The following is a 15,927-nucleotide window of genomic DNA, read 5'->3' as shown; positions in this document are numbered from 1 at the left end:
GTACCGACATCTACTGAGCTTGTGTGCTGAACCATTTGCAGGCTCAGGCCCTTGAACCAAACTGAGATTTTAGAGCTCACGTGTCTATTTTTCTGCTCTGTCTGTTGACAAGCAATCCTAAGAATCTGTCACTAGTAGGCAAAAATAGAAACAGGACAGGAAAAGCTATGGACCTCAAAAGTGTTTCTGGAATTGCAGTGTGGATAAATCTCTCATGATGAGCTTATGAAAGAACTGCCCTTGAAAGTACTATGGAGAATTTTGGGGAAAAAATATCCTGTGAAGTTGCCAAAAAAAAAAAAAAAAGGCTGTTGAAGTAATTAAAAATTACTCTGCAGAAGATGGTGATAGTAATGTGAGAAGTTCATGATCAGAACTCCAGTAAGCTGACAAATGCCTAAAAGGGTTAAGAAAATGATCAGTTCAGAGAAAGCTTTGAGAGTGAAACTATTCTCAGAACAGTTTATAAAGAGGAAAGCTGTTCCCTTCACGCGTCTGTAACAACACTGACAGACTTCAAGGGAGGTTCCAGCTGTACAGAACATAACCTCAGCCTGGCACAGCACACAAGAGAAAACCTCAGTGTGTGTGATGGTAAGTAACATGTGAGCTGTGGAAAGTCTCCAGACAATGGCCAGTTCAGTGGAGGGGTATGTGTCTCCATTACATGCTGTAGGAAATCCAAGTTAGAACCAGAGCTGTTGGTCTCTAAGCCACATGAAAATTGTTCAAGCTTAAGTCTAGGAAATTAATAGAAGACATGCCACATTGGCTCATGCAATTCTGTGTTTGATGGTGGCCAGTTGTAGCTGTTTAGGGAAAAAGTATATGAAATAAAGAGCTGAAGAAATCTAATTCAGTTCTGTATGGATGGAATCGCTTAATTTTCAATTGTGAAGTAAGACAGAGTACCACATCCCACTTTCTCAGGATGTGACAAGTGGCGGGGGATGGTTACAAATACTTCAGGCTTGTGTACTGCAAGATTTCCTTTGATGTAAATTAGTTTCTCCTAGTGTATAGGCCACGTGCAACTAAATCAGAAAGTCTCTACACTAAAATGAAGGGGAGTGAGAAATTATGTCAGCCCTCTGATACTCAACAGGAAATTTGTGAACATGGGGAGAAGAGAGTTATAAAGCAGCCAGCCACTCCACGGAAAGTACTCAACACTGGGGATAAAGCTCCTGGCTGGGGGTGGGACCGGCCCTGGCTGCCAGCCCCTGCCATGACTGACCTGGTGGTCCTGGCGCCTGGTGGTGCCATCACAGGAGCCAGCCCAGGACTCCTTAGGACACCATGGACAGATCACAAACATGCTAACGACTGTCATGGACAGAGCTACGGTTGCTAATGCAAGTCCACCTCAAGTGGAAACAGGGCGGGTTGACCAGCTCCAAGCACTAATGTAAATCCATCCTGTGTAGAAACATGAGTTGGATTTACCCTGGTCATCTGCTCCATTATTTGCTATGACCCTCACCACCTGCATGAGTTTTCTTCAACAACTGCCTGTTTGTTGCTAAGAAGACTTGTGCAGAAACAAGTTTTCTTGGGGAAGACGCACTGTATGTTTGTGCAAGCTGGCCATTTTGAGACGCTGCAGCAAAATTTCTCCCTGAATGTCAGCCCCTTGCAATGCCTCCCAGCACAGGCGAGGCTTTAGATCCTTTTGCCAGTGTCAGCACCACCTCTGAGACTGCCCTTTTTAGCTCATTTTGAGAGTAAACGAAACCAACAAGCATGAAAGTAACCCCAGCATGGAAAGCCAGTGCTGTGTGAGGGGCAGGGAATAGCTATGGCCGTTCCCACATGTGCTGCCTTTCCCACCATCCACAGCAGCTGACGGACGCCTGGGTACAGGGTGCACGTGAGACAAACGTGGTCTGTCATTTCCCTGACGTGCTGGTTACCAGCGGTTTTGTTCATAAAAAAAAAAAAAAAAAAAAGATCTCTGATAGATCTCCTTGCATGTGGAGACCGACTTGAAATGAAAAGTACTGAGAATGAAATAAAATAATGCTAGCCCTTAAGATATCTAGCCTGAGTTAATGATAGCTTATTTTCTTAGTGCTCCAGTACTATGATCACACTTCCTCCTCCAGATAAACGCAACAGAGCTCCGTAAGAAAAGACAACTCACCTTTCTTGAACCGCTAGTGCTTTTAGCATTAGGTAGAGGAGATAATTTTCTGGTTGAGTTGAAAGCCAAAGAGTTGAACAGAGGTTTCTTACCGTTAAGGATAATGCCATGCACACAAAAGTGAACTTCTTGATATGTGTCGCTGTGACGGTGCTGTTGGTGTTCACCAATTTATTGCTGGGGTTATTCTAGGGTAAGAGAAAGAGATAATGAGCATTAGCTTGGCTCCAGACTACTGGGACGCTGACGGCACCAGGGTCACGGGTTGGGCCTGACTGTCTGTGCTCTTGCATGTCCGCCTTTGCTTGTCTGCTTTTTAACCTCGTGCCTTCTGAGTACTTTGTACCACCACAGAATATCTTCCGCTTAAACTGACAGCAACTGCTCCTATGGTCACCGAATGCTGAGTAACCTCCCTACTTTTCTAAGGACTGAGTCCTATTTAACAAATTCAGCTTTGAAAAAGGGTGGTAGCTCTTTCTAAGGAAACTCCATGTGATTTTTTTTACCTCAGTTTAAAGCCTGTAGCATGTTTTCACAGGAAAAAGAGGATTGCATTCCGTTTTACCAGAGTGGTAGCAAATCCATACACCAATGCCAGCACCCTTACTGATACAATTAGACAAGTAGGTAATATAAACAAAGTTCCTGGAACAGCTGGCTCTGTTAATGCAGTTTAATGAACAGAACATAATTAGGACTATTAGATGTTCTACCTTGAACATGGGCCCTGTATTCACATGGCAGCCAAGTTTTATTTAAAACAACAACAAAAGCCCTCTTCCAAATGTCCAATATAGCAAATGAAGCTGAAGATTTAAAATTGCCCTGAGGGAACACAAAAACAAACTAAATGGTCTGTGAAAGGAGAGGATGTGATATCAAAAGCAGGGTGCCATTAGGAGCCCTGTAGCAATAGGCTGTTGGGTCACCTATTGCATTTACCCTGGAGCTGTTTGAAATACACAAGTGTGCGCCCATGCTGACAAAACCTGCACCTTGAGATGTGGTACAACATTTAGTCATCCTTGATGTAACTCAGGTAGAACAGCAGTATCTGTCACATGGTCAGCCTCCTTTACTGAAGTTGCTCATAAGAGAAACAGAAACTTATGCAAATACATCTTGGGAGTGGACAAACCAAACGTGAGGTCTGTGAAGAGTACACCATTTCACATTCCACTAGTTGATGGAATTTTGCAGTTTAAAGCTTTTGTGGAGATCGGTGAAGCAACAGACAGCCCCACAGTCCTGCCTAAATATCTGCTTGGAAGTTTGGGTTCATGACAATCCACGTAGACAACCCAGTCCCTAAAGAAGGAAGCAACTCCCATATCTGCTGGTTTTGGGAACACGTGTTGAAAACTCTCTGCAAACATTTTATTCATGCATCTATTGTTATTTCTTGTGTTTCTGAAGAAATACTTTGTTACTGTTAGCTTTTACATATGTGAGGATAGGCCTCACATATATAAGGATGAGAATGAGAATCGCTTGCAAGTGTTTAAACAAACTCTGTTGCATGGCTCAACTTTCTAACAAGGCTAAAATAACAGAGAGCACACACAAATCCAGCCATCCAAAAGGGCTGTGAATAAAAAGGACTCTCGTTTGGTCCTACCTTGCTGCTGCTAACTCTGCCCTTGCTTTATTCTGCCCTTTGCTCTAACTCTTGACCACATACTCTTTATTCCTATCTCTTGCACACCATCTAGTTCTTGGATCAAAACACTATGCAGATTACGGAGCAAAAAGAGTATCCATTCTCATTTATTAATCAGATAAATATCATTCACAAGTCCTCTCACAGTCAGTATTGTTGGTCTGAATCAGATGGCACAGGCCATTAAGAGTAAAGGCATCATCACCATATAAAACAGCAGAAAGAGCACAGAACTAGAATATGCCTGTTGTCTTTCAGAAAATCAGCAGTAACCCTCAACCTGAGTGTAACTGCTAGGCTAAGATGTTGCTCTGGACACAGAGTCTTATAAAAGACTGAAGCAGGACCCTGCATCCCTCTTACAAATGTGAACAGAGGCAACAATTTCCCTTTGAAGACAAGAAGCAGACTTCTCCAGTAGAGCCACTGAAGAGGGGCACACTATCTGGATCCCAAGTACCATCAGTTAGCTAAGGCATAGCAGTGTGCTTCTGATGATCATCAGCATTGCCAGCTTTCTGAGTTTGCATGCATGCAAATTGTTTCAGCATCTGAAAATCACAATGGAAGCTTTACAGAGTCCAGAAATAAAATGTGCTTCTACCTGGACTCCTCCGAGAAAGCTTTAGCTTAAGGAAACAAAGCTTTTGAAAGGCACGGTGACATGCGAATGACATGGGACCAAGAGTAAAGCAATTCTCACAGCAATATAAAAAAAACCCCACTGTGGGTTTCTGGTTTGGTGGAGGCATTTGCACACAAGGTTGCCAGGATGAGACCCTTTATACTGCTGCTACCTTAGCTAGCACATTTTATGCCAAACTGCTCTTAAAACAGGCAACTAAAATCCCCGTTATATACTTTTCTGGCTATTAGATAAACTGTACCTATCTACGTCTTATCCTGGCTTTTTCTTCCTCACTTTTTTTCCACAAGGGCTCTATGAGAAGCCTTTTAACTGAAATCAGCAAGCAGACAAATCATGGTCTAATCCTGTCACCACTAAAGTTGTCAGCACGTCTTCCACCAGCTAAAGGAGACCTGAATTTAGGAGTCTTAATAGCTGCTAATTTTGCTTGGCAATAGTGCTTTTGATTGTGGCTCTAACAGATGAGGTTAGCAGCCCTTGTGTTTCCTGTTCCAAAACATTTTTAACTTGCAGGTTATTGGTTTTTCATCTGCCGTTCCCTTTCAGTAGCATGACCTCTGAGAAAGCCTGCATGCAACATTTTATCTGACAGGTCAATTTAGTTGCACACAGGCAAGTTAGGAAGTTACGACTGATTTTACTTTCTTTGTTTTGTTTTTAAATACTCAGAAATATGGTGGGTCGTATCAAACAGGGTTTGCTTCAGTTAAGTACATCCCACAGCAAGCAAACATTTTTTTTCATCGGTACTTGGAACCAGAAAGTTCAGTTACTAACTGGTAAATAAAGGGAAGGAGGGGATCTGGCATTTGAATTAAGACGGTCACAGGACACAAATGTTCTTCGCACAACATATGGGCTAGTGAGTACCAGTTCTAAAACCGAGCAAAAAAATTGTCTAAACAAAATTAATTTTGGTTATATTTACTCTGTGCTCAATTCCAGGAGCAGTCCTACTATGCTTATGTAATTACATGACCTGCCAACAAAAATCTTCATAGTCTTGGTCAGCTAAACCAGTGCTACTGAAAAAATTTATGTTATCTGTGTTACTGTCAGTCTGTGAAACAACCTTTGCTAAATACTGAGCAAATGAACCCAAACCCATTTGAGAGATACTGCAGAATCTGCAGCAGAGACGTGAGCTTGCTCACTCACTGATGGACACTTTGTGAGCAATCATTTCATTAGCTAAGTAGCTACAGCGTAGTGAGTAAGTGAGGACTTTTTTTTTAATCCTAAAAAATACAGCACCTATCTATTCAAAAGGTAGCATAATACCTTGTAACATGGAGCTAAGGTTAAAACCATAAATCAGACCACAGCTTGAAGCCACCAAAATGCAATTCATTTTAACTAGGATTTTAAGGAAACCTAATCAGTGGGACAAGGAACAATAGGCAGCAAAAGCAAAAGTAAAGAGAAGCAAGACAATAGATGGCCATTAATAGAGCCCTATGTAATCTTTGGTTGGTTTATTTTTAAAATAATCTGTTACACTTGATTATGGAGCCATGAACTAATTTTCTTCACATTTGTTTGGCAGAAATTCCTCTGACATCACTGAAGCCACCCCTAGATTAAAATGTAACAGAGAGAAAGAGCGGGACCATGCATGCGAAAATAGAAAAAAGGTATTTATTATACCTCCAGCATGGGCACTCACCTTGTCAAAAGCAGGGTATACTGCTCTGATCTCTGTCAGCCAGCCATACGGCATGTGTCCCACAGGATACGTAGCTGTCAGGATCGCCACTGCCTATGAAGACAGACAGGGAAACACGAACTTCAAATCTTTGAACAGAGCAGTTAAACTAACACAGGATGCCATTTCCTACCAGTATCACCACATTGACCTTGACACAGCAAGAAACCAGTCAGGTAAATGGAAGCTCTTTGTTTCAGAAAGACCATCAGAGTGGCCATCATTTGTTTAAAACTAGGCCCTTTTGTACTTTCACAAGTGCAGTCCAAGAGGTGCATCAAAGATATAACACACACACACCCCGCCCCACATATTAATATATGAAAGATTTTGCTGATACTTCCGATTTCTAAAGAAAAAGTCCAAACACATGTACTTCATGTCTTTCACATAGGAAGGGTGTTTAGGGAGCTCTTCCTGTAGCTGCCTGGAATCTGTGGTCACCCCAAGTTTTCTAGTCCTCAGAGACTGTGTGCATCTGTACAGAACTGCCTGACTCTTAATTCCAGAAATCAAAGTGTTTGATGGCCTTTTGTTTGCAGGTTCAGATCTGATACAATCCACCTCAAGTCAGGTTCATTTTACATCTGGCAATGGTAGCATTAAGAAAGACTTTTTTTAAAGTAATGATGTCTCTGTTTCACTCCTAAACTTTTGATGCACTCTTTCTTGGTTATATCCGAACCCGTTTTCTCATTATAAATGCAATTGCTGTCCTTGCTTGGTTAAAAGGTCTATACAAACATGGGACCGTGTAGCAAGCTAATTTGTTCCGTGTGCTGTTTAAAAAGGAGGAAAGTAGTGATATCCACAGAGAGGAAGAGAGTGGGATAGATTATTCCATGTTAATAATAGCTTTAATAATGTTTAATGTACCTTGAAAGAGTAATTGGTTCAAAGAAAACAAACTGGAATTTTAAGACAGCACCCCTTTTTAATTGCAATCCCATTCCCATTATTGTATTTTCAGCAGAACTTCCATCTCTATGCAATCTAACTAGGTTAAATCGAATAACGAATATAAAAGATACTTTGCTTATTTCCTTGATGAAATCCAAAAAGACTGCAAAGACACAGTAACTGTTAAAGAAAACAGTATTTCACTAACACATTTGGTATGCTAGATTCCACTTAAACTATCAAAGTTTTTAGCAGTGATTTTTCTTCCAGTATTTTTCCCCAATTGGTGGAATCCCCAAAAATGGCATGAAAGCTTTCCTAAATGTCTAGAACCTGTATTTGACAGATGAAAAAGTCCCCCATCAAAGGCAACACCAAAAAAAGGTACCCCAATCACCATGACTGTGCTGGCAGTCCAGACAGAAGCAGTGGGAGCTGGTCATGCAAGTGGACTTGTCCTCACGAACATGCTACAGCCTAGCCCTTCACAGGACCTCCTGTCCACACCTGAAGTTGCTGATATTATTGAACAGGGGACCTATGAAATTCCTGTGTACACTGATGTTCCAGAAATGTACGTTATCTGTGTTGCCAGTACCTCCCTTTTCAGAGGCAATTATTTCAGAAATCAGAGGAAGTTGAAATGGGACCATTACTGTTACTGTAAAAAGGCCAGCAGACCACCAGCTATGACAGGTTTGGAGTCATCCTAATAGCAACACAACGCAATTGTCTAGCTAGCTGTCAAATGTGATATATCTAAAATCAAAAGTTACCAAGAAATGCAAAACTTATCTCTGCTAACCCACTCTGGCTCCTCTTTTTCTGAGACTGATATTAACATATAGACTGATTCCTGATTTACACATGTAAAAGCATTACATTTCCTAAATTGTCTCTCCACCACTGATTATTTGCAGTCACTGGCAACTCCTGGGTGAGTGAAGTACACAGTATCAAATATGTCAAATTAGCAGTGCTGACAGAACTTTTGTTAGACATCAGCTGTTTGAATTTTCCTTTCCGTGTAGTATCTTACAGCTTTATTTTTTCTATAGAAAGAACATGAGAGATTTGCTAACGGCTGCATGGACCTAGACATCCTCCCACTGAAACTGGCAGCAAAGGTCCCCCTGACTTCGTAAAAGAACAGGTCAGCTGATGGTGAGCATTGGTGAAATCTCTGCATTAAAATCAAAGTCCAGCTCCCATCACCTGTAGGTGACTACTGGAGTAATGTGAAATTCCTCAAGAGAAACAGGGTGCATTTCATATCGCAATCAGGAGACAATTTTTTTTTACGTGCTTCCTTCAGCCTCTACCCAATTCCGTGTGATGCACTGACTTCTAATGGTAGCTTCACATCAGTTTGCACAGCCATAAATACACATGACAGGAAACAGAGGAACATGGGACTGCTGATAAGTCCTAAAATTTCTGGGATATGAATGATCAGGAGCGTATGTACTTATATGTAAAGCATGAAAACCTGGGATGCACAAACTGCTCAGTGAAAAAATTCTACTGCTCTTGTTGAGGGTGAGGTCCCACTGGGCCTGGCAGAAACCCTCATGGTAAGAATCCAAGCACTCTCTTCAAGGATAAAGAGACAAGGCATTTTTTTCTTGTCAGCATGGCTGAGAAAAGAAACACGGAGGTAACTCCATGTAAAGGATCATTTGCAGTAATAGAGAGCAATGAATCTCTTACCTCTGTGGCTGAAGAACTGCCACCGAGGTCCCGGGAGACAAAAAGGTTGACAATGGGCCTACTTATTCGCTGAGTTGCCAAAATTAATGCCAAAGGCCACCAGAAACTCAGCATCTTCCTTATCGTAGCCTCTCCCTGCAACACATAGGAAAAAGCAAAAAAAAAAAAAAAAAAAAAAAAGTGGGTTTGGAAAAGAACATGGCAGAACTGAATCAAAAGCACAGAGAACGGATTTTTGCTTTTCCCACCCACTGTCCGTTCTGGTACATTCATTACAATAGTTTTCAATATGAGGAACCTAAAATATTTTCACTCTTTAGCAATACTGATTCAAAAGAAGCTGTGTCATGGATCTCAATAAATAATGCATAAGATATCTATCTGCATAATTTGTTCTGGCTGCCAGACAAAGATACGTGAAAACCAATATGACATTCGGGGAAAATGAGGAATTTTGAGACCCTATTCCCTGTGAAATAAGGTGTCCAGTCAGTTCATGCTGTGCTGTCTTACAGCTCAGTATAAAGCTCAGTACAGAGGTGCTCAGTAGACAGCACATCTGTACCACAGTACACAGTTGCTGGAATATTTTCTACCATGACTCTTTAAGTGAAAATGTTTTTTTCCTGCAGAATAGAGAGAGGAGGCCCTTCATGCACAGTAATTTAATACAGTTTTATAACACAAAAAGCAACTTTAAGATTATTGAATTTGAAAAAGCACGAAGTATTAAGACATACCCCCATTTCAGGCCCACTTCTGTCAGGAATTACATCATGTATGTTCCTGTAGTATCCGAGGCATAATGTGGTACATCGGACAAGTGCTCCCATGTATAAGGACAAGATTGGGATCAAGAGAGGCTCCCTGCACTCCAAGTGACTGTGAAGCAAAATGGCTACAAAAACAACCTGTAGGACAAACAAATAAATGATCAGTAGTTTGTGTGTTTCTTAGGACCAATATATCTCCTGTCTGACTCCAAGCTAGTCCGTCTGAACAACCGACCATGTGTGACTACATTATCTATCTGACTTTGAGTTTGTGGCATTTGAAACTTTAGTCAGGACCCCCCCTGCAATTGGTCACACAAATGAGAAAAACAAGAGTTAACATCATACAGAAGCTCTATTAAAAAAAAATAAATTGAAGATATGGGCAGGTGTCAGACTAGGAGCCATATATAGGAGAAGGTTAGCATGACAATCTGGCAAGGTTTCACAGCAAGCATGTGGCTGAGTGTCACCCCTCCCAGGAGAACGTGCCTATTCTGATATACACTGAGGCTGCAGACATGCTTCTACGGTCAGCTTCTAAAGTCCTACTTTTTTTTTTTTTTTGGGGGGTGGGGGGGGGTGGGGGTGGTAGGCCAGTGGCAATTAAAAAGCCAGATGTTTTCAAGTATTCACTTCAGCATTTAGAAGCAGGAAGTGTTATGTCATCCTAATTTTCTACTTTTCTGAGTGAAATTTCAGTATTTCGTCATAGTCTCTTCAGCTGGGTGCCACATTGATGTAAATGAAATGGAAACTTTTGGGCTACCAAACAACTTGTAATTCAGTCTAGTAAGATTAAATGTTCAATCCAGAAAATGCAAAGCACATGATTAATATGCTATTATTCTCTTCATTAACTACAGAGCTGATGGCATGCCTGTTACATTCCAAACATCTCTGGCTGGGGAGCACAACTCAAAAGCCAACTGTGAGCTGGTGCTGTGAACAGCAAAATCGAAGACAACCCAGCTAGGACATGCTGGCCTTCAAGTGAGTCACAAAAACCACAAAACACATTGTTCAGGGGCACGTTCTCCTCTTCATTGCTAGAGCTCGAGAAACACTTAAGAAAAATCACAGTGTGCAAATGTTTATTAGGCAAGCCACACTGCTTATAAGGGTTTGCAAAACTGCTCTTTTGAACCCTCTTTGGCAACAAAAGAATCTTCAGTAAACAGAAGCAGTCACAAGAAGTTTGTATATGAAGCTACCGATGGAGAATTAGCTACTACCAGCGCACCTATTGCTTGTGTAGTGAGCAGATGTAGGTGTAGAGAGTTCTGGGGTATGGAAAGTCACAACTTTTTGTCTTCCAGATTTGCTCTTGCTCTGTGCAATATTTTGTTGAGAGAAGATGACAGGTGTCCTACTCTTCACAATCCTGGCACCCCACTCACCAACCATTGTGGAAAGGGCATGTGTATCATGGCCAAAATAAGAATTTGTTTCTGTATTTAGCTGTATATGATCTGACATGCAGCTAGGGCTAGCAAACTTTGTAGGTCACATCAGAACGAGAGCAGATCCTGAGGGTTAAGGTCATTTACAGTAATTGGTGTTATCTTCAGGGATTTAGTGCAGTACTGTAGAGAGGCAGGCCTGCCAAACACAGAACAGCAGCTGACTGAATGGTTCAACCTGCTTTATGGTTTACTCATATTTAGTGGGAGGAAAATGCTATGGAAAATTGAACTAAGTGCTGCTGACTTCATATTTCCTTTGATGATGTACTGTTATTACTGTCTTTCTTACCCAGTCATTACACCATTCAGCTGGTAATGGGACAGTACACAACTGTTTTACAAGTGCTGGACTCTCCATTTCGTAATATTTTTATATATGCTTTAAAAAGAGGGCTGTATATTGGTTCTCAATATAAATGCCACAACACTGGCCACCAGCAATGTGTATTAATGTTGTTTTTTAAGTGTGTCTAGTACAAAGCAATAGGATAGTTAACACCCCTCTTGTAAATGAAAGTTCAAACAACATTTGGTCTTTTCTGTATCACCCAGGGGCTACCACACAGATAGATCCCTTGTGCTGCAGTTCTCAGCCTTCACCCTTTGAACCAGTAAGAAGAACAGTGGCATACTGGCACTCAGAAGATGGCTTACACTACTGGATTTCACTGGATTAGACAGCATGTGCAAAACTGACAGGTGAACTGGAGAATCAGGCCTTCACTTCTCCACCTACAAGCCCCACGCAGGATTTCAGTGCAACTGTGCGAAGCATGGGGGAGAATGCGCAGGAGGGAGAAAGGTCTCTCTGTCTGCCTCAGAACTGGTAGCAGCATTTGGTCCCTTTGCCTGACCTTTCTTTTTCCCAGCTGTACACATGTATATATAACTTGTTTCTCAGCCATTCTGAAACAAGGTTGTGGAGGTGCTGGAAGACATGGCCCTAGCTCAAACAATCCTGATTCTCTTCTCCTGACATTGGTTTGGGACTGACTTGATTCAGTCGGCTGAGTCCAGCCTAAACCACAACAGTCAGTAAACAGCCTCCACACAACAGGGATCAGCCAGTGAACAGCACACAGAATCACTTCCACTAGTGTGTTCATGACAGAGAGAGAAGACAGTCTCTGTGCAGGAGTTCCTGCTTAGTAAAGCATCTAGCCCATAGCACAATGGAAACTGACTGCTAAGGGGAGTCATTACCTGAGCTATGACATCTGAGATGGAGGCACATCCCACTAGGAAACTGTACTTGTGTTTCAGCAGAATTCCAGCATGGGTCCATGCCTGAAAAAAGGGAGAGAAGAGTTTGGGAAGTGATTGTGATATTTGTGGTCCAGAATGCTGTTTTGTGCTTACACTGTACACAAGCAACTTGCAAAGCTCCTTTGTACCAGCAATACCTGGTGTGAACCTGGGCAAATGTTAAGCCAGTAATGCAGAGAATGCACTGCTGCATTCAGTTCTTTATTGCCAGGGCTGACAGGGAGAATGGGAATTTTATAGACTGTATAAACATTTCTGAGCAGATCTAATATGAAACTGCCCTTTCTTCATAAAACAGATGCTACACGGGATGGATTATCACACTAAATAATCCCAGAGAAAAAATGTTTATTCTCATTCACCAGCTGGACGCACATTTGAAGCATAATATTCATTGGCCCACTGAGTTATAGTCAGTCCTGTCTGGAAAATAAAACTTAATGATCCAACTTCTTTTTATTGTCAGCTACTGTTTCAAGCAAAAGTGGTAGAAAAAGTGGTGGAGGCATGCCATGAGAAGGTTATCCTTTACCAGTTTTACACAGAAGTAGAGGCATTAAAGACAGCTTCCATATTTTTATGTTGTGCAGGCCACAGGCAGTAAGTCTGGTGAACTGGGAAGCAGCAGCCCACCCCATGTGTGGCTCTCTTGCCCAAGCATTTGAGATATACTGGACTTAGCTGTGCTTGTAAAAATTCCTGGTAAGAAATATCTTTTGAACAAATTTGCTTTGGGAAAACATTGAGCTTATTCCTTGTGAGGTCTGCAAGTGATCTGGGAATGCACGGCAAATCCAACTCTCTCACTACAAACTGGAATGAGAGGACACATACAGACAACCAGTGCAGCTCATCACAAGATGACCGGTGCTTTCCAGCATGCACATACAGCAACTGTAACAAGGCAACTGAGGTTCTTTTACATTTGTCATGATCTCTGGATATTCAAAGTCCACCCAGATGCTTTTTCCAGGTAGCAGGAGATGATGCGTCCAGGTATATCCAGAGCTACTGCTTGCAAAGGACATACTTTCCTTCTGCACACCTTGAGTTTCCCACCAGGTAACAGACTTTGTGAACTAAAGCCATCAAAGAAAAAAAATAACATAAATATTAAAAATCAGTTCTGAATGAGGCACTCACCATGGCATCCATAAAAGGGAAGGCAGCAAGATAAAGGAAGGCCCTCCGAGTTTTACTTCCCACTGATTCATCCACATGATGCAGCTTATTAATAATGTAATACCCCAAATCACTATATGCTGTAGAGACACAAGAATAGAAGTGAATAGTAAAGGTTACATATGGACTCTGGGTGACACACTCAGAAGTACCTGAAAGCCTGTGATGCCTAGGAGCTCAGACATGCATCTACTTAGCAAACAGCTGCAGGGGCCTTAGGATATTAGAGCCTCACCAGCTGCTGCTCATGACTAAGGAGTGCTCTCATGGTTCTTTTGCAAGTAACCTTTGGCAGAGGAGTGGTAACAAATGGCTGGGTTGGGAGATGGGTAGAGTAAGTGCCAAATCTGTTTGCTAAATGAACACATGGGTACTCCAGAAAATCTACTGCTCTTTCATTAACTCAAGGCTCTTTGTTAGAAAAGCTGTTTTACACCAGGCATTGTGTATTTCATGGGATGTAGTACCTTATAAATGCTGAAACTATTTATTATCATCACATTCTCATGACATTACCTGTAAACCTTTCCAAAGCTGTAAAAAGGATACTATGAATTGCAAAAGCATGCAACAAATCACATTCATTATACTTCTCCCTTACTTCGCCTAATGATCACCTCTGCTGGGACCTGTCAGGGCGCTGCACCCTTCACTGCACAGTCTCTGGGCAGCCTCCACCAGCCTTAGTTTCCTTCCTTATTTAGCTAAAGCTGGCATCTCAGGAGCCACAAGTTGGAAAAAGGCACCACTGGAAATCAGGGGGTTGCCACTTCCGATGGACAGCATGCAATTTCACTGTCCTGTTTCAAGCCAAGATAGGAATTTTCACTGTTGGGCAACACACTTCTTGCCAAGCCTCTCTTCCCAAGGTATTGGGTTGAAGACCACATAAATACAGGGACTCACCACACAGTTCTCTAAAGAATGGCTTATGTCTCTGTTAGTACCCATGTTATCCAGCTGTTTTAATAACCCCAGAGTCCTCTGAAAGAGCAGGAATAAGGAAGAGCTAGCTACGATTGGGGTCTCTGAATTATGGGGATTTACATAATATGCACACTTAAATAATCCAAATAGTTTTTAACCTTTCATAAACTATGTTCTAGACCTGCATACTATTACTTAGTTTCCTCTATACACTTGTAATAGCTGTTAAAAGAACTACTAAGTTGTAAAGTCAACCTCCCAACACGAGTAATGGCAGAATTACTTGTGCCTGGGGAATCGTACCTCAGTTCTCTTCCACTCACGTCTTTTCTAAAATAATTATTGCAAATGTGAACATCTATATGATTTCCCCTTTATAACAACTCTATTATCATTGTACAGATCTTCATATACGGTATTTTAGGAAAGTTATCCTTTTCATGCATGCAGGTCACATAATCAGATTGACAAATGCAACACGAGTCATCCAATTCCATCTTTTTAGCCTAAAACCCTCTCTCATAACTTAAGAACAGTGTTTGGAAACAATTACAGAATCATATGAGTTATCAGTGTTTCGTGATGGCTTAGGGATACAGCAGCTAAATGGTTAACAGGACTGAAAAGACTTTTTCAGTCTGAACACCACAGTGTAAACAAGGTTGTAAAACTAGCAGTGGGAACAGGCAAGAGCCTCATTCCGGACAACCAGGACTGCCCCAAAGATGCTAAAATGTTAAAAACTCCCCCTTTGCCTATGCTGGTCCCCAGCTACATATCTTTCATCTGAGCCATAAGTGTTACTGTCGCAGTCTCCTAGTTCACCCAGCAATCCCCAGGTTGCTTAGCCATCCTCTTGAGGCACTCCCCAGCCTTGTTTCCTTTTGAAGGGAGTTAGGCAAGAAACTTAAACCAGGACTCCAACCTTTCCTCAGTTCAGGCAGGCCAGTTTAGTTCTTTCAGCGTTCCTGTGCTTCCTGCAATCCAGTCACACATCAAGCACAGCCTCTTTTTGTTTTTGTAGGAATACCCATACACCGTTTTCACTAGTATTTTGAAAACTCTGTTATGCATGGATTTTTTTTTTGGTGTTAAGTCCTCATGGAAAACTGTCTTTATGGCAGGGCGGTACACAGATGTTCCTGAATCAACATTATTTGAATAAGGAGAAGTTGTTTGGAAGGCACACGAGGCAAACCACCTGTGAGGGTCAGATTCACTGAGTTGTCTGTTAGGTTCCATTGAAGTTGCTTTACACTTCTTCTATACAAAAACTTTAAAAATGCTGCAGGAAACACACCAGCCTTATCCCCCACATGGGGACTAATAGCATCAGAGTCCAGGTGCTGAGGAACCTGCTTCTGTGGAGGGCCCTCCACCAGCAGCGCGGTGCTGGGAAGACAGCACGCCGCAGCAGTCACCCTCCATGCTCTCCATGCACTTCACCTGCTTGGCTTCACCTGCTTTAAATAAGACTTTGAAAGTGTTTAAAAAGTGAGTAATAAGCAACTTTTTTGGCTCTAAAAGCCACTGAGATGGTGGG

The 15,927-nt window shown here is 41.8% G+C and overlaps 1 protein-coding gene across 1 annotated transcript in view; it reads right to left on the bottom strand.

The window, feature by feature from the left end:
* Positions 1-15,927, bottom strand: part of ANKH (ANKH inorganic pyrophosphate transport regulator) — a 111,174-nt gene that overhangs the window by 26,879 nt on the left and 68,368 nt on the right. Inside the window, exons 3-8 of the mRNA XM_005235792.4 lie at positions 13,419-13,537; positions 12,213-12,296; positions 9,511-9,681; positions 8,771-8,905; positions 6,122-6,214; positions 2,236-2,331 (exon numbers count right to left, since the gene is read on the bottom strand). Of these exons, the coding sequence (XP_005235849.1) occupies positions 2,236-2,331; positions 6,122-6,214; positions 8,771-8,905; positions 9,511-9,681; positions 12,213-12,296; positions 13,419-13,537 (698 nt within the window). The remainder of the gene's footprint in view (positions 1-2,235; positions 2,332-6,121; positions 6,215-8,770; positions 8,906-9,510; positions 9,682-12,212; positions 12,297-13,418; positions 13,538-15,927) is intronic.

The sequence above is a fragment of the Falco peregrinus genome, chromosome 3 (genome assembly GCF_023634155.1).
Source record: "Falco peregrinus isolate bFalPer1 chromosome 3, bFalPer1.pri, whole genome shotgun sequence".
Classification (NCBI taxonomy): Eukaryota; Metazoa; Chordata; class Aves; order Falconiformes; family Falconidae; genus Falco; species Falco peregrinus.
The sequence above is the reverse complement of the archived record's forward strand: the minus strand, read 5'-3'. Positions and strand labels throughout refer to the sequence as shown.